Source organism: Schistocerca americana, chromosome 2 (assembly GCF_021461395.2).
Source record: "Schistocerca americana isolate TAMUIC-IGC-003095 chromosome 2, iqSchAmer2.1, whole genome shotgun sequence".
Taxonomy (NCBI): domain Eukaryota; kingdom Metazoa; phylum Arthropoda; class Insecta; order Orthoptera; family Acrididae; genus Schistocerca; species Schistocerca americana.
In genome coordinates, this window is record NC_060120.1 from 26,083,662 (window position 1) to 26,103,602 (window position 19,941).

General features: G+C 38.8%; 1 protein-coding gene across 1 annotated transcript in view; it reads right to left on the reverse strand.

Annotated features, from left to right (window-relative positions):
* The window catches only part of LOC124589485, a 296,313-nt gene that overhangs the window by 172,202 nt on the left and 104,170 nt on the right, over positions 1-19,941 (reverse strand). The window contains exon 3 of the mRNA XM_047131557.1: positions 18,828-18,984. Coding sequence (XP_046987513.1) covers positions 18,828-18,984 — 157 coding nt within the window. The remainder of the gene's footprint in view (positions 1-18,827; positions 18,985-19,941) is intronic.

Below are 19,941 nucleotides of genomic sequence, written 5' to 3' on the forward strand. Positions count from 1 at the left end.
AAGACACTCTCCGTGGCCGCACATTCACCAGCCACACTGCTATTGCCTCAGCGATTTTCCAGTGGTCAAAACAGATTCCTAAAGAAGCCTTCACCGCTGCCATGGAATCATGGCATCAGCATTGTGAAAAATGTGTACGTCTGCAGGATGATTACGTCAAGAAATAACGACAGTTTCATCAATTTCGGCTGAGTAGTTAATTAGAAAAAAAATAAGAGGCCTTAGAACTTGAATGCACCTCATATATCAGAAAAGTTCAAATCAAGACATGACCTCAGTACAGTAAGTGAAGACAAACATTTTGAAATATCAGCTATTGAATTAACAGGGCTTGATATCACCAAGAAATTAACCATTTTGTGTGTGTATAGATCTCCCAGTGGTAGTATGGACACTTTTTCAATAAGTTAACAGAAGTTCTAGATAAAGTCTCAAGTACAAAGGTCAACATAATTCTGTGTGGGGACATTAACATCAACACTAATATCATAAATGAATCCAGCAGCACCTTCATAAACATCCTTCAAAGTTTTGGCATGTCCCTATTGGTCAATAGTGCAACAAGGGTTACTTCGACGACTTCATCAGTAATTGAACATGTGGCCACAAATATGGACAGGGGAAAAATGTGATGTAGCTGTAAAAGATCTCGGACTATCAGACCATATCTGTCAAATAACAACAGTAAAATCAGGCATCGAATCATTCCCTAAACTACAAGCCTACAAACAACATCTATCAGAAATAAAATAAAATAACAGATTTTTGAAAAGAACTAGGAAAACAAAGCTGGGATGAAGTGCATAAGGAAACCAATGTGAATATGAAATTCTCTAAATTCTCCACATTGTTTAAACTGAATTTTTAAAAGGCATGTCCAAAAGTATGCATCTCTGTATCAACATCTCACAGAAACAGATGGATAACAGCAGGTAATAAGAAGTCCTCCCAAACACTTAAACACCTCAGTTCCATGAAAAAGATTCACAATTATGCAGAATTGTTAAATTTCTATCATAGATACAAAAAGATCTATATGAAGGTGCTGATTTCTGCAAAAAAGTCATTTAATGACAAAATAAGATAAAATGCAGAGAATAAAAGCAAAGCAGCCTGAGATGTTACAAAAAAGGAAACGGGGAGAGGCAAACAATCTCAGAATTACACACTGCTAAGTGAGAAGGATAAGGTAATAAATGATCCACAACACTTAGCAACCTATGTAGATAAGAATTTTTCAAGTATTGCAGAGAAGTCCCCAAACAAATATAACACCTGTAAATAATGTTGCACTAAATACAACCACAGAGAATGAAGTCAATAAAACTGTTCAAAAACTAAAAAATAAAAAGTCAGTAGGCTTAGATGAAGTAGCAGTGTGTGTACTGAAACAATGCATAGGGATTATACAAGGTCCCTTAACAAATATAATAAATGAATCCTTCACATCAGGGGCATTTACAGAGCAGTTAAAACAGGCAAAAGTTGTACCTTTGCTTAAGAAAGGTAATGCAGAAGACATAGAAAATTACCAAACCATTTCCCTGCTGTCAGCATTCTCAAAAATAATAGAACAAATCATGAAAGATAGATTAATGAATTACCTGAATAAACACGATCTTTTAAGCAAATCACAGTTTGGTTTCCGAAGTGGCATAATTATGGAGTCAGCCATAGTAGAATTCACAATAGTTGTACTTGATGTTCTTGATAAAGATGAGTGTGTATTTTTGGATCAATCTAAGGTCTTTGATACAGTCGATCAGAAGATTCTATCAAATAAATTAGAAGAATTAGGAATAAGAGGGGTAGCTAATGACTGGTTTCGATCATACGTAAGAGATAGGGTACAAAGGGTAGGGATAACACATACTTCAAATAGATCTAAACATTTAGCAAAACACTTATCAGAAGCAAAATGCATTAATATAGTGGTTCCGCAAGGTAGCACATTAGGACCAATACTGTTCTTGATATACATCAATGACTTTCCCGGTAGTGTCACTCATCGTGAAAAAATTCTCTTTGCTGATGACAGCATTATTATAGTCACTGATAAAACAAGAGAACTCCTTGCCGAGAAGGCAAATGAAACTTTCAAGGAAGTTTATGATTGGTCAATAAGCAATAAAGTGACATTGAACATAAAGAAAACTAGTGCCATAAACTTCAGTTTGAAGAGGAAAAATTACAATGTTAAATCAACTGTAGTTGGCACCTCTACAGACTGTGTAACAAATGCAAAATTTCTAGGAATGAATATTGATTCTCAGTTGAAGTAGTGTGAACACGCAAAGGTACTTGTAAACAGACTGTCATCAGCATGTTATGCCCTTAGAATCCTATGATCAGCGTGTAACATCCAGTGTCTTTTAGTTACATATTATTCATATGTACACTCAATTCTTAGTTATGGCATTCTTTTTTGTGGAACAAATGCACAAAATATGAACACAATTTCCAGACTCCAGAAAAGAGCCATAAGAATAATAACCCAAAATACTAGTGAAGCTCATTGTAAAGATCTGTTCAAAACACTTGGGATTTTAACTGCCCCATGTGAATACATTTACCAGTCAGTTGTACACATCAAAAATAACAGAGGTAATTACTGCACAAACACCTCTGTCCATGACCATGCAACAAGAGATAGACTCGACTTACATTTACCAAGAAAAAATAAACATAAAACTCAAAACAGCATTTTCTACCAAGGAATAAAACTGTACAATAAATTACCAAAAGAGATTAAAGAAATTGCTAAAAAGTACCTGTTATGCAATACATTCTATCCATTGAATGATTACTTAGCTAAAACACAGTAGGGGTTTGATAAAAACTGTTGTACAAACAAATAATAATAATAATGATTGTAAAATATCCAACATTCCGCATAACACCTTCACTTTATGTTTTTTTCCTTCTTTTTTTTCCTTTCTAAAAATACTTACCCCCAAGCTATGCATAGCAGAATACTAACACCTCTTCCTCTTTCTGAGCTCAACATCTCACTCATTATGGAGGGATGGTGACTCAGTTCTTCAGGATAGCAAATGGGAAGCTGTACAGAAAATGGCCCAGAGATCTTCAGTGTGTGTGTGTGTGTGTGTGTGTGTGTGTGTGTGTTTGGTGAGTAAAGTGTTATGAAACAATGTGTGTATAGTGTGTGCAGTGACTGATAGTGAGATATGAGTGAACAGTGTGACATTACATTATTTAATAAGTTATTTGTAAAAAAAGTATTGTATACCAGGAGTAAATCTAATGATTGTCTCTAACTAGAAGTCTGTAAATATATGTGTATACAAATTAGCTTATTTTAAAGCGATCTAAATTTGTAAATACTTTGACATGTCATATATCCTTGTAAAAAGAGATCTATGGATGAATAAAGCTGCTGCTGCTACTACTACTACTACTACTACTACTACTACTAGTATTCATATCTTTCAGGATCTTATTTCTTTGGAAATGGAAATGTTACACTCTTCTTCAAGTTTGGGGATATTTTGTATGTTTTATATGTCCTGCAGACAAGGTGGATTGTCATGATTCAAACTCCCAAGGGTATCTGTAGTTCAGACAGAATGTCACTTAGTCCAAGGGCCTTGTTTCGACTTAGATCTTTCAGTGCTCTGTCAGATTCTTCTTGCAGAGTCCCTCCTAACCCATTTCCATCTACACTTTGTTCCCTTTGTATAGTATTGCATTCAAGTCCATTTCCATTGCATAGCTCCTCTATATATTCCTTCCCCCTTTCAGCTTTCCCTTCTTTGCTTAATACTGGTTTTTCATCTGCACTGCTGATATTCACAAAGCTATTTCTCTTCTCTCCAAAGGCCTCTTTAATTTTCTTATAGGTGGTATCTTCTTTCCCATTGTTATATATGCTTCTATATCCTTACATTTCTCCTCTACTCATTCCTGCTTTGCCATTTTGCACTTCTTATCACCTTTCAGTTGTTCGTTTTTATATTTTTCTCCTTTTGTCAATTGAATTCAATATCCCTTGTATTGTCCAAGTATTTCTACTAGACCTTGTCTTTTTACCTATTTGGTCCTCCATTGCCTTCATTATTTCACTCTCTCAAAGCTACCCATTTGTCTTCTACTGTATTTCTTTACCTATTTCAGTCAACTGTTACCTAATGCATGCTCTGAAACTCTTAACAATATCTGACTCTTTCAACTTGTCCAGCTCTCGGCTCCTTAATTTCCTATTTGCAATTTTAATCTCCAGTTCGTAACCAATAAATTGTGGTCAGAGTCCACATCCACCCCTGGAAATGTCTTAAAGTTTAAAACCTGATTCCAAAATCTCTGTGTTACCCTTATGTAATCAATCTGAAACCTTCCAGTGTCTCCCATCTGTTTAATATTCTTAACCCAACTGTTAGCAATGATTAAATTACACACTGTACAAAATTCTAACACACAGCTTCCTCTGTCATTCCTTTCCCACAGTCCAATCCACCTACTATTTTTCATTATCTTCCTTTCCCCACTGTTGAATTTGAACTCACCATAACAATTAAATTTTCACCTCCCTTAACTATCTGAGTGATTTATTTGTATTTTACCTCATCATACATTCCTTCAATCTCTCTATCATCCATGGAGCTTTTGGCATACAAACCTGTACTACTGTGGTGTGTGTTGGCTTTATCTCTATCTTGGCTGCATTATAGTGCGTTCACAGTAGCTTACTCACATCTCTAGTTTCTTATTGTGTATTCAACTGCGGAGCTAGATGGGATACCAACCTGTACTACTGTGGTGGTTGTTGGCTTCGTGTCTATCTTGACTAAGACAATGCATTCACTATGCTGTTCATAGTATCTTACCCACATTCCTATTTTCTTACTCCTTATTAGACCTACTCTCGCATTATCCCTATTTGAATTTGTATTTATAATCCTGTACTAACGTGACCTTAAGTCCTGTTCATCCTCCCACAGAATGTCACTAATCCTGACTATATCTAACCTCAACCTATCCTACCTGCCTATTCTATCTTATCTGCCCAATTAAGGGATCTAACATTCTGTGCACCAACCCATAGTATTCCAGATTTGATTTCACTGGTGATAATGTCCTCCTGAGTAGGCCTCATCAGGAGATTTGAATGAGGGTCTGTTTTATATCCAAATTACATTGACTCCTCTCTGCTGCCTGATTATCAGAGAACACTGTGCTGGATGGGGTCTACACAGAGCATGTGGCACATGATGGAAAAAGATTTTTGGCTGTGTGAGTTGGCCTGACAATTTGGGTTGGATCCCACAGACAGTGCTCTAGTCAGAATCACATGAAATGTACATGTCTGTCCAGGTCTATTTTCCCAGGAAGTGTTGGTATTTAATTCTGTTTTCACTGCATCAGGGCTTGCTACAGCATGGAGTTGGTTGTTTATGCACAAGTGGCCAGACCCAGCTGTGGGAAATGAGCATGGGGAGAGCTGTTTAGTAACCGTTTCATGCTTAAAGTAATACCATTTTGTCTCCTTGTGTGTGAACTGGTTATCTGTCAGTTACTTCATTTGGAGCAAGCTTTCCGAATGTTGGGACCTTGCTCTGCATAACTTGCCTTTCTTTGTTATAGAGACCTGTGGGTCAAGGTGCTGTAGAAAATCAGTTTTGGACGTGAGTATGATAGTATACTAACTGGGGCATCATAGTTTTGTTGAACATGCACTCACACTGCTCATTGTTCTACCAATAGCAGAATGCTCGTTCATTATATCCATCACTTCGTGTGGCTGAGCCGTGCAGGGTAGCAGAGCAGTCTCAGGCGTCTTGTCACAGTTCGCGTGGCTCCCCCTGTAGAAGGTTTGAGTCCTCTCTCGGGCATGGGTGTGTGTGTTGTCCTTAGCATAAGTTAGTTTAAATTACATTAAGTAGTATGTAAGCTTAGGGACTGATGACCTAAGCAGTTTGGTCCCATAGGATCTTACCACAAATTTCCAAATTTGGTGTGGCTGATAGTGCAGCGAACTGTAAGTTGTGTCTTCTTGTTGTAATAAGATGTTGCAGTCTAAGGATCCTCAAGACATGAAAAATATGTTTATTGTAACTTGCATTTACTATAAATTAGTTGTTCAGTACTGAGACTGTCACTAACTGTTTATTATCACTGTTTAGAAAGAAAAAAAAGATTTTGTTATTTCAGCTTGTTGAGTTTTAGTAGGCTAGTGCCCTTGGTCTGATCATCTGTTTAGAAAAAAAACAGGCTAGAGTTACCTGTCAGATCAACTAGTGGTGAAGGTCTACATGCACTACTATCTTAGTTAAATGTTACTCTTTAAAAATTGCCTTTTGAATTGGTTAATTATCATGAGCTAGTGGTCTTCATAGGGACTTAAGGTTACTTTCTTTTTTAAAAAGGTTATTTTCAATTGTTGCCTGAAACTTTCTTTTAGCAGCACCAAATCTAGTTGATGTTTCTTAGTAAACTTCCCTAATTAACTGCAGTGTACAAGGTCCATGATTTTATTGATTAAAAGTTTCTGCTTTAAAAACTGTCTTCTGAATTTGTTAATTCATGTGAGCAAGCACTCTTCACTGACTTTCAATTGTTAACTTTAGTGGGCCAGTGCTCTTAGCTCGAGTACCCATTTGTATTTTTCTAGCACAATATGTTTGCTGCCTGTTTGGTCTGATTAGTTGTGATAACTATTTCCACCATTTCATTGATTAATAGTTGATGTTTAAAAACTGTCTATTGGCTGCTAAATTATGTCTGAGGTAGCGTTCAATGTTATGTATAAGAGCAAAACTCCAGAATGAGTTTCAAGAGCAAAACTGTTTGCTGTCAAATTTAATTTACTGAGCATGGTACACCATTGCAGTGTTAATGGTGATCCTCAGGTCTGTGTAAATCTCAGTAATCTAAGAAGTACTTTGAATCATTTACTTAGATCCACCAGCTATGTTCTTGAAACTGTTGTTATTTAAAAGGGTTGTTTCCTGGACATGTACTGTGAATGTGTACTACCACTATATGTGTTACAAGAACTTTGGTTATTTTCGATAAAATTAAGTCTTATTATGAATTTCTCAGAATGCTAATTGATGCATATTTATGATGTCTGTTTTTGGGTTGTAATGATTAAGTTTTGGAAATCTAATTGTTCACTGCCTTGTACTCACGTAGTCTTGTATCCTAGCAAACCCACACAAAAGGCAAGGCAGCCAAATCTTGTCCCACTACCCTTTCACATATAGTAGAGCTTGCAAGGTTACAAGGGATACTGTAATAGTATAACTAATTTTCTGGCTGTGGTAATGTCTACTGTTGAAGAACAGTTGGAGTGTAGCAAGCACAAGTCAATATATTTATGGAGTCACCTTCTTGATAAAGAGAGGAGGCAGCTTATAACAGTTTCATACTGGATTACTTAGTTACATAATTGCCTATGTCTCAGTGCATAACTTGGTACATATGTTAATAATGTAAGGTGTGCTTGTCTTGCTAATCGTTGGATTTGCTGGGTATCTGATCACTGAAATAGGAGTACTCCATAAACATAAGAGCTCTTCAAAATAGTTCAGAACTCAAATTTAAAGAGTAGTAGCAGGGATAATATTTTGGACATTAAAAAACATGTTTTATATAAAAATTAAGTTGTAAGGATGTTTGAGAACCTCTGCATAATAAGTTATTGTCTTTTATTGTGAAGGTACTGTTCAGTTTTCGATCTATGTAGAGTATTCGTATGCCACACCTTTTAAGCAAAGACGCGATTAAACAAAAGAAGAGGGGTGAAACTGCCAAAAAGTGGAGTGCCCTTAAATATGTAAATAATCTGACGATTGTCTACAAAATAATATACAGTATTTAGTTTTACATATTTTAATATTATAACACTGTAAATGCCTGATGCACATGTTTAGAAATAATATATTTGATTAATATAGTGTCACGTGGCTGGACACAGGACAGAGGATAGGGGATAAAGGTTGGGGTCTTTTGATCGTGGTCCGTCGGTGCGGTTAGGTCAGTGCCGCTTAGAGCTGCCGACATAGTATCACGTGGCCATCAGTTTGTTTTTTGGATGTGATTTAGTAAAATAAAAACATTTTCATTCTAAACTGTTGTCAGTGTAAATCATTTGTGAATGATCGTGATTTAGACAAATACTTGAATTCATTCACTGTTGTACTTAGGCTGGCTATTTACTCAATATAGGGAGTGAATGCAACTGTGCACAACCAAACCCCTTTTGCAGATGAGTCATGATAAAAGGTTGTGTACAAGCCCGAGTGAAGTTGCAAGCTGCATGCCCTTGGGAAAAAGAACCACTATAGTCTTTTCCCCCTTGCGTTCAGTTATTTGCAGTTCCAGCACAGCAGGGCTGTGTTAGTTGATGTTACAAGACCAGATCAATCAATCATGCAAACTGTTGTCCCTGCAAAACTGAAAAGGCTGTTGCCCTTCTACAGGAACTACATGTTTGTCTGGTCTCCAAACAGATACCCCTCAATTGTGATAGAATCTACAGTGAGACTATCAATAATGTTGAGGGATGAAAGCCAATTCATCATAGCAAGGTCGTCCGCCCCCGGCAGCTGAGTGGTCAGCACGACAGAATGTCAATCCTAAGGGCCAGGATTCGATTCCCGGCTGTGTCAGAGATTTTCTGCACTCAGGAACTGGGTGTTGTTTTGTCCTAATCATCTTCATTTCATCCCCATTGATGCGCAAGTCGCCGAAGTGGCATCAAATCAAAAGACTTGCACCAGGCGAACAGTCTACCCGACAGGAGGCCCTAGTCACATGACCTTTTTTTTTTTTTTTTTTTTTTTTTTTTTTTTTTTATTTATAGCAAGGTCCATGATTTGTAGGGCTGGTAAAATATATTACTGTAAATTTGAACTCCCAGTCTTTATAATAAATGGTGATACTTATTTTACAAATGGATATTAGTTCACATGATGTTGGCAAAATCATATGAGAGTAAGAAATTCAACTCTCAATATTTTTGTGATTAACATGCCGTAAGTGATTACTAATCATACTGCTGGACTCAGTGCAATGAAAGTAAGTAAATGAGTAATGGGTTTACGGGTAACATAGTCTAATACACAATTTCAAGTGTTTAGGTACATGTCACATACATACAAAATACATAACTGTGTAACAATTACTATAACTAGTAGCATAATTACTGGGAAGAAAAATTATTAGTCATCAATGGTGCAAGTCACAACAGATGGAATAGTTCCAAATTGCTATTTCACAGCCTCCTCTCTGTAGTGTAGCAAACACCAACCGTCTTTATCACCAAGATTGACTCTCATATAACTATTGAAGCCCCAGGTGTGAGCAGCTAGAATAAATGATAGTTTATGTTGGAGTCTTGAAGAAGACGGTGAAGAAGCTGATGTCTGTGTGTGCTCTCACCCGCTGCTGTACTCTGTTTCCCCCAAATGCTCACACAGATTCAATGCCCCACTGATGGTCTCCACAGCCTTCAGCAGCATCAGTTCCCCTTCGCTGCCTCCTGAAAAACTTTCTTATTGGTGGATTTTCATATAACACTTTTCCTTTCATTACATATCTAGCAACATTCACGTTCTTACAAAATCTGTAGTAGTTTCATACTTTAACAAAAAGAAATCAAAACAGTGTTTCTCCATAGATAACTACCAGTAGTGTAAAGGTTTACTACAATAACAAAATACTCACACTGCAGATTTGCCCTGTAGAGCCGCCACCATTGGCTTTTCTTGTTGGTTTAAGTGAAGCTCACCCCATTATTTCTATAGATGTTTCATGAAAGACTCAAATCAAAGGAGAACAGCACTGGGTTAGGATCGAAGAAAAGCCATCAGACAAAAAACAAATCTCCCATGCCTTATCTTTCCAGTCTCCCACCACCTCCCAGAGCCCCACCATCCAGCCACAGAGGAGCATTCTCCTCATACCTCAGTACCACACAGGACTGGAGCAACTGAATTACATTCTCCGCCAGGGTTTTGAATGCCTCTCGTCATGCCCTGAAATGAGAATTTCTCTTCCCACCCCTCCCACAGTGGTGTTCCGCCATCCACTAAAGCTACACAATATACTCATCCATCCTTACACAACCCCTGCTCCCATTCCCTTACCTCATGCCTCATACCTCTGTAATAGACCTAGATACAAGACCTGTCCCATGCATCCTCCCACTACCACCTACTACAATCTGGTCACAAACACCACCTATCCCATCAAAGCCAACACTACATGTGAAACCATTCATGTGATCTACAAGCTAAGCTGTAACCACTGTGCTGCATTCTATTTGGGCATGACAACCAACAAGCTATCTGTCCAGATGAATGGCCACTGACAAACTGACCAAGAAACAAGTGCACCACCCTGTTGCTGAACATGCTGCATGATATCCTTCATTTCAATGACTGCTTCACAGACTGTGCCATATGGATCCTTCCCACCACCACCAGCTTTTCTGAATTGTGCAGATGGGAACTTTGCTTGCAATACATCCCACATTCCCATAATCCTCCTGGCCTCAACTTTCGTTAGTTGCTGTCCTCTCCCATCCAGCCCCTTCCCTGCTCCCATTCCAGCACTATGCAGCCGTCATTCCATCAACACATCCAGTCTTTTTATTTCTCTCCTTTTCCACCACTCCCCCCCCCCCCCCCTCCCCACCTCCCCCCTACCCACTGGCTAACCTGTAGCACTTCACTGTCCTTCACCCTCACCATACTATACCTCCCCCTCCCCATCACAGCCTCCTCATTACCCCCACCCAGTCGCCACTCTCATCATGCATTGGTGCTGCTGCTCGCAGTGTGGTTTCGGTTTCCTGAGACTGCAGTCATGTGTGTGAGTTACACTTTTTTGCGTGTGTGTGTGTATGTGTGTGTGTGTGTGTGTGTGTGTGTGTGTGTGTGTGTGTATTGAAGAAGGCCTTAATGGATGAAAGCTATAATTGTGATAGTCTTTTTGTTGTGCCTATCGATGACTCAGCATCTCCTCTACATGGTGAGTAGCAACTTCCCTTCTCATGATATAGTGTTCATAGATTTATCTTTAAAAATACTTTAGTAGTTCTTCAGTAATGATTTAGTTTCAAAATAGCTTTCCACCCACCATTTCACCCCCATAGATATTAAAATTTCCAAGAATTCTGAAACACGTTTCTTTTTTGGAGGTATGTACCGTCTGTGCAACTAAATGAAGGCAGTTTGATTGTTGCCATACGCGTTTTGCTTCATTCATTTGGGAAGCATCATCAGTGGCAATTTCCAGTGCTGTTAACACATGTATGTGTTCCTGGAGATGTATTTGTTGTTCTTCATACTCCAGCTGGCCGATTTCTGGCATTGTTTCATACACACTTGTCACATCACATGTTTCACTTTCACTTCCACTTGGTGATCAACGTATGTTGAATACCAAATGGAAGTGAAAGTGAAAAATGCGATGTGACAAGATGCGGCTGGGTGGGTTTGTTCTGTCGTCCTTTTGTCTCCGTACTCTCGCTCAGTCACTTTCATTGAACAGTTCACCCAACACTATATTTCTTCCTTCCAATGTCCCTTCACTCTGCAGTAGTAGATACACGCTAGGCAGTGTAAAGCAGTGTTGATGAAACCACTACCTAATACCTACCACACAGAGGCTGCATAACTCAAGTTGCAGATCAGTTCCTATAAGTTCATATTCAAAAATTTCGGGCGTTCAGAGGATGAAGTTTAATTTCAGTAAGCATTTGAAAATTCTATTGAAACGGCTTTTTATTCTTAATAAAGTACATGATATGGCTACCAAGTCCATATTTAAAAAGGCAAAGGCTCAATCATTCCAAGTTCACAGTCTATACAACATACTTTCACACGAAAAAGCAGCCAGAAATTCTGCAAGTCTGACCCGATTAAATTTGCAATCTAACAGTCGCTGACCCACCACTATTAGTGAGTAGAACATTCGGCCATTTCAGAGGTCTTCCATGTTAGAAGTGCTCGCCAAAGTATTTCATGCCATGCGGAATTGTCTCTACGACCAAAAGATCACACGCTTATAAAATTTCAACTAACTAATTCAGAGACATCACACTTCCCTCAAAATGCTCATAACTTAAACTGCTTTAGTCACGGCATGTTCTATCTGAAATGATCTCACTAGCTCTTCATTTTATATACTATTTTCACTGAGTCATCTAGCATGGTGTTACTCGGAAGTAGGTTAGCGAGCGACTATCTCTATGCTCCTCTCCTCTTTGCCTATCTAACTACCTGCATGAGGGAACCGCTTAGTTCTGATTGGCTACTGATCTGAACGACCAATCAGAATCCTTCCAGATCATTCTCGCTGTAAAACTTGCCTTAGCCAACCACTAATCACATAGTCATTTACGTCATTACAATTTCAATTCCTAATACATTTTTTAATAAAATAGAACAAAGTGCACAATATTCTTTAAATTAATATAGAAACTTTTTCTGCTTCGGACTTTTGTTCTGGCTGCTCTCTTACAAAAGCAAGCACACATCGACATACGTCATCGGCCTCGTGGTTGCAACACAATATTCTCAAGGTTCAATTATATAATGTTTTACATAAAATGACATTAAGTTTTAACGTATGTCCCGCATACAGTCTCTCATGCATTCCCATTTATTCACACAAAAATATTAAGCAAATAATAATTTTGAATGATTTTTATACTACATAATGTACAGTAATTAAAGTTTTGAAAAGAAAATTCCAATTAAGTGATTTTATATACTGTGAGCTTTGTTATGACTTCAGATGATAATAAAAAGTTATTGTTCCTAGCTGAGTTTTGAAACATAAGTGTCAGCTTTAGGACATTAAGTAATTTTCTCAATCTCTGTAACTATAATAGATAAAAATCTGAAATTCTAACAGGATCCCTCCCTTAATAACAAAAGATTGCATACCAAGTTTGAACAAAATTGGATGATAATTACTATGGTTTATTTAGATTCATAGGGGGTATGAATTTGTGTACCAACTGAATGTTACTTGAGACCATTCTCACGGCTGGTAACATCAGCTGCGCTGTGAGTCAGAACGAAGAAAAAATGTAGCCATCCTGAAGCCACCATGCTACATGGCAGTGTGCCTTATTGCATCGAATGTTATTTCGTAATAATTTACTATGTTACATAGTATGTATGAAACAGTGCCAGAAATCGGCCAACTGGAGTATGAAGAACAACAAATACACCTCCAGGAGCATACACATGTGTTAACAGCGCTGTAAACTGCCATTGATGATGTTTCCCAAATAAATTAAGTGAAACGCACATGGCAACAAACAAACTGACTTCATTTAGTCGCACAGTTGGTACACACCTACACGAATTTAAAGAAACTAAGGGAAAGATGGAAAACATAAAAATGACATGTTTCTTTATTTCTGACTGAGGATCACATACCAGCTTTCATAGGTCTAGCTTCAAAATTGCCATAATAGTGATATATTTTCAATAAAACATTTCATCCCCTATTTCACCTCATTAGGGGTGGAATTTTGAAAAATCCATTCTAAAACAATGCCTACAGTATAAGATGAACACACACTGCAAATTTCAAAGTTTCTGTCCTTAGTGGTTTGTGCTGGGCAACTATGAATCAGAGAGTGAATGAGCGAGTTAGTCAGTTGGGACATTGCTTTTTGTATATAGAAATGAAGTGAAAGTCTGCAAGCTGAGATCTGTAGTTGTTGGGCATGTGACGGACGGTAAAGCACTGATAAATGCAGGGAAAGAACATCCACTACAATGATGCAAAACAGTTCCATGAGACAAAATGGGGCAGAGAAATGAAAATCCCTTAGAAAGTCAGCCCCTAATAATGGTATGCTGACACCAATGTTGAAAAATTTCCAAGAAGCCTTCTCTGCTAACCCAAAGTGCCTAAATGTTCATTGTAGATAAGTTGATGTAGTTGCTATTCCAGTGTTCTGGCGAAAAACTGAATGAATGCAGACTTCGCTGCATCACATTTATTGATGGCTAGGGAACAATATAACATCACTGGTAAGTTTTGCATGCTCTTTGAGGTGGCACAGTAAACTGATGGGCTTTTAACTGTCGTCAGAAATGCCATGATTATGCAAAATGCACTTGGTGACAGCAAACAACATGTTTGTTGTCCATGGTGGAAGGGTGGCAGCTTGTGGGATGAATTGAGCTGCATAGGGTTGCTATGAAATTTCTGAGGTCCAAGTAGCACTGTATTTGGTTGGAAAGTGGTGACAGATGAGCACTCGTGTGGAGGCCACAGCTTGTCTGTAAAATCTGGGAATGTGTCCATGCACAGCCCAACTGGATTGGCTGCTTATTATGATGCACCATCTGGTTGTAAGAAATTTGTGCAATAATGTTCTATCCTAATGTGAGATATGTAAAGTGTTAGTTATACATGCAATGCATGCAGACAATGTAGGACTTTTCCATGTTGGTTTTACAAGTGCTTCATAATGACAAGTAGTTGAAATTAACTAATCGCATGATTAAATAAAAATTATGTTACAGCTACTACAGACCATGTTTACTTTTATGATTCAAGCATGTTCACCAACATAGTATATGATGTAGAGGTGCGACAAGATTGAAGATAATCAGTCCCTGTGTCTATGGTTAAGTTGTTGATAAGCATCTTGTTTGGTTGTGACAGGGTGGCATTCATATCCAAAGTTACCCAGAAGGTAAGTAACTGGTACATATTGAACATAATTGCTGATACCACCAGCAATGCACGAGAGAATGACACTTCACATTTAACCAAAGGCAAGAGTTGTTGCTGTCATTGTAAAGCAATGAACTCACTGTCTTGTAATTGCTAGTCTTTAGTTGTAGGGTTGCATGGTGGCTTCAATGTTGTTGCAAGCAAGATGAGTCAAATAACCTACAATAGCTGTAGCTGGTAGCATCACTAGATTCAGAGTCTCCAGTGTAGTGTAGGCACACATACTGATACTCCAGATGGAATGAAGTAGATCATAAATATCAAATATCTACATTGTATTAACTGATGGAGGCTCATACAAAACACATGTTTACACAACACCAGGCTACGGCTGAGTGAGTCAGATATTTGTCAGAGCACTTGACTGCTGCAAGATTGCCACAGTCTTAATATACAAATGGGGACACAAATCCATATTGTAAGTGATGTTACAAAGTATTATACAGAGCTTGTACTGTTAAAGGTTCCACATTGCTTTACTTGAAAAGAGGGATCAATTACTTTTTGCTGTTCAGGCAGAACATATCACTGTTGCCAATGCAAGCCAGAATCTATTGTTAACAGTATTTCTCTTTTCAATAGCATTAAATTCACAATTGTGAGAGATTATCACTTCTCAAAATTTGCAAAGCTAAAATTCAGCTGTACTGAAGTAGCTAGGGATTGTTGTTGTTGTTGTGGTCTTCAGTCCTGAGACTGGTTTCATGCAGCTCTCCATGCTACTCTATCCTGTGCAAACTCCTTCTTCTTCCAGTACCTACTGCAACCTACATCCTTCTGAATCTGCTTAGTGTATTCATCTCTTGGTCTCCCTCTACGATTTTTACCCTCCACGGTGCCCTCCAATGCTAAATTTGTGATACCTTGATGCCTCAAAACATGTCCTACCAACCGATCCCTTCTTCTAGTCAAGTTGTGCCACAAACTTGTCTTCTCCCCAATTCTATTCAATACCTCCTCATTAGTTACGTGATCTACCCACCTTATCTTCAGCATTCTTCTGTAGCACCACATTTCGAAAGCTTCTATTCTCTTCTTGTCCAACTAGTTATCATCCATGTTTCACTTCCATACATGGCTACACTCCATACAAATACTTTCAGAAACGACTTGTTGACGCTTAAATCTATACTCGATGTTAACAAATTTCTCTTCTTCAGAAACATTTTCCTTCCCATTGCCAGTCTACATTTTATATCCTCTCTACTTCGACCATCATCAGTTATTTTCCTCCCAAAATAGCAAAACTCCTTTACTACTTTAAGTGTCTCATTTCCTAATCTAATTCCCTCAGCATCACCTGATTTAATTTGACTACATTCCATTATTCTCATTTTGCCTTTGTTGATGTTCATCTTATATCCTCCTTTCAAGACACTGTCCATTCCGTTCAACTGCTCTTCCAAGTCCTTTGCTGTCTCTGACAGAATTACAATGTCATCGGCGAACCTCAAAGTTTTTACTTCTTCTCCATGAATTTTAATACCTCCTCTGAATTTTTCTTTTGTTTCCTTTACTGCTTGCTCAATATACAGATTGAATAACATCGGGGAGAGGCTACAACCCTGTCTCACTCCTTTCCCAACCACTGCTTCCCTTTCATGTCCCTCGACTCTTATAACTGCCATCTGGTTTCTGTACAAATTGTAAATAGCCTTTCGCACCCTGTATTTTACCCCTGCCACCTTCAGAATTTTAAAGAGAGTATTCCAGTTAACATTGTCAAAAGCTTTCTCTAAGTCTACAAATGCTAGAAACGTAGGTTTGCCTTTTCTTAATCTTTCTTCTAAGATAAGTCTTAAGGTTAGTATTGCCTCACATGTTCCAACATTTCTATGGAATCCAAACTGATCTGCCCCGAGGTCCGCTTCTACCAGTTTTTCCATTCGTCTGTAAAGAATTCGCGTTAGTATTTAGCAGCTGTGACTTATTAAACTGATAGTTCGGTAATTTTCACATCTGTCAACACCTGCTTTCTTTGGGATTGGAATTATTATATTCTTCTTGAAGTCTGAGGGTATTTCGCCTGTCTCGTACATCTTGCTCACCAGATGGTAGAGTTTTGTCATGAATGGCTCTCCCAAGGCCATCAGGAGTTCTAATGGAATGTTGTCTACTCCCGGGACCTTGTTTCGGCTCAGGTCTTTCAGTGCTCTGTCAAACTCTTCACGCAGTATCTTACCTCCCATTTCGTCTTCATCTACCTCCTCTTCCATTTCCATAATATTGTCCTCAAGTACATCGCCCTTGCATAAACCCTCTATATACTCCTTCCACCTTTCTGCCTTCCCTTCTTTGCTTAGAACTGGGTTGCCATCTGAGCTGTTGATATTCATACAAGTAGTTCTCTTCTCTCCAAAGGTCTCTTTAATTTTCCTGTAGGCAGTATCTATCTTACCCATAGTGAGATAAGCCTCTACATCCTTACATTTGTCCTCTAGCCATCCCTGCTTAGCCATTTTGCACTTCCTGTCGATATCATTTTTGAGATGTTTGTATTCCTTTTTGCCTGCCTCATTTACTGTGTTTTTATATTTTCTCCTTTCATCAATTAAATTCAATATTTCTTCTGTTACCCAAGGATTTCTATTAGCCCTCGTCTTTTTACCTACTTGATCGTCTGCTGCCTTCACTACTTCATCCCTCAGAGCTGCCCATTCTTGTTCTACTGTATTTCTTTCCCCCATTCCTGTCAATTGTTCCCTTATGCTCTCCCTGAAACTCTCTACAACCTCTGGTTCTTTCAGTTTATCCAGGTCCCATCTCCTTAAATTCCCACCTTTTTGCAGTTTCTTCAGTTTCAATCTGCAGTTCATAACCAATAGATTGTGGTTAGAATCCACATCTGCCCCTGGAAATGTCTTACAATTTAAAACCTGGTTCCTAAATCTCTGTCTTACCATTATATAATCTATCTGATACCTTTTAGTATCTCCAGGATTCTTCCAGGTATACAACCTTCTTTTATGATTCTTGAACCAAGTGATAGCTGTGATTAAGTTATGCTCTGTGCAAAATTCTACAAGGCGGCTTCCTCTTTCATTTCTTCCTCCCAATCCATATTCACCTACTATGTTTCCTTCTCTCCCTTTTCCTACCGACGAATTCCAGTCACCCATGACTATTAAATTTTCGTCTCCCTTCACTACCTGAGTAATTTCTTTTATCTCATTATACATTTTATCTATTTCTTCATCATCTGCAGAGCTAGTTGGCATATAAATTTGTACTACTGTAGTAGGCATGGGCTTTGTGTCTATCTTGGCCACAATAATGCGTCCACTATGCTGTTTGTAGTAGCTAACCCGCACTCCTATTTTTTTATTCATTATTAAACCTACTCCTGCATTACCCCTATTTGATTTTGTATTTATAACCCTGTAATCACCTGACCAGAAGTCTTGTTCCTCCTGCCACCGAACTTCACTAATTCCCACTATATCTAACTTTAACCTATCCATTTCCCATTTTAAATTTTCTAACCTACCTGCCCAATTAAGGGATCTGACATTCCACGCTCCGATCCGTAGAACGCCAGTTTTCTTTCTCCTGATATCGACGTCCTCTTGAGTAGTCGCCGCCCCGAGATCCAAATGGGTGACTATTTTATCTCCGGAATATTTTACCCAAGAGGACGCCATCATCATTTAACCATACAGTAAAGCTGCATGCCCTCGGGAAAAATTACGGCTGTAGTTTCCCCTTGCTTTCAGCCGTTCGCAGTACCAGAACAGCAAGGCCGTTTTGGTTATTGTTACAAGGCCAGATCAGTCAATCATCCAGACTGTTGCCCCTGCAACTACTGAAAAGGCTGCTGCCCCTCTTCAGGAACCACATGTTTGTCTGGCCTCTCAACAGATACCCCTCCGTTGTGGTTGCACCTCCGGTACAGCCATCTGTATCGCTGAGGCAAGCAAGCCTCCCCACCGACGGCAAGGTCCATGGTTCATGGATAGGGATAGCTGAATTATATGTGCAGTACAATGCTGGATTGCTAACAATGTGTCCCCTAACTAGACTTCTTATCAAAAATAGTATACAAACATGTAATGGCAATAATGAAGCAGATTGATGTTATCTTTGGAAACAAGTACCTTGTGTCTCTTCTTTTGCCTCAGAAATGTCTTCTTTTGATGTAGTTTCTTCTTTTACCTTGGCAATACTTTCTTTTGACTTCTTGAAAGAAACAACAGGTAACTGGTACTCCTGGAGCCTTACAGATGGTCTGGGAGATGACTGTTTAACTAACGTCTGAAACAAATTATTTATATAATTAATGTATACGAGACTTCAATGAAATGATCAAATAAATACAGAAAACTTAAAACTATAATGTAATACCCTTCTCTAGAAAATTACTGTTAAGGAAAATAAGGCAATATGTCTTTTTTCCTAATAATACTATTCAAGTAAGCAGTTCAGTGTTCAGGTAGGAACAGAGGAATCCTCTGTGTGTGCAAGATCTGAGCATTCACAGAGGGTGGGACTACTGATAGTTGGGAGCTCCAATGTTAGGCACGTAATGGGTCCCCCTTAGAGATATGCCTGCTAAGGAGGGGAAGGAATCCCGAGTGCACTCTGTGTGCATACTGGAAGGGGTCATTCCAAGTGAGAAACAGGTGCTTTCAGATGCCACGACAAGCAGAGGGTGCAGCCAGCTGTAGGTGGTGGCTCATATTACCTATGTGTGTCGCTTTGGGTCAGAATGGATTCTCTCTGGTTTCAGGCAGCTAGCTGAAGTAGTAAGGACTGCCAGTCTTGCTTGCAAGATGAAGGCAAGTGGAGGGTCTGAATCAGAGACTCAGATGGTTCTGCGATGGCATAGGTTGCAGATTACTTGACTTGCGCCATTGGGTAGCTGTTTTCCAGGTTCTGCTAAATAGGTCAGGAGTCCACAACACACAGGAAGTGGCTATATGGGTAGCGGGGCTGTGTGAAGGGAACCGGGCTCTTTTTCGAGGTTTGAGAGTCTCAGGCTAGTACAGAAAGGGCTTCAGTTTCAAAGGGCACAGAACAAACACAGGAAGAGGGTAGACACAGGAACAATCAATATTGTAGTTGTAAACTGTTGTAGCTGTGTTGGAAAAGAATCAGAGCTCTGAGCACTAAAAGAAAGCACTGAATCTCATAACAATAAGTATGGAAAGCTGGGTAAAGCCAGAAAGAAGTTCAGCCAAAATTTTTACACAGGACCTGACTGGTTTCAGA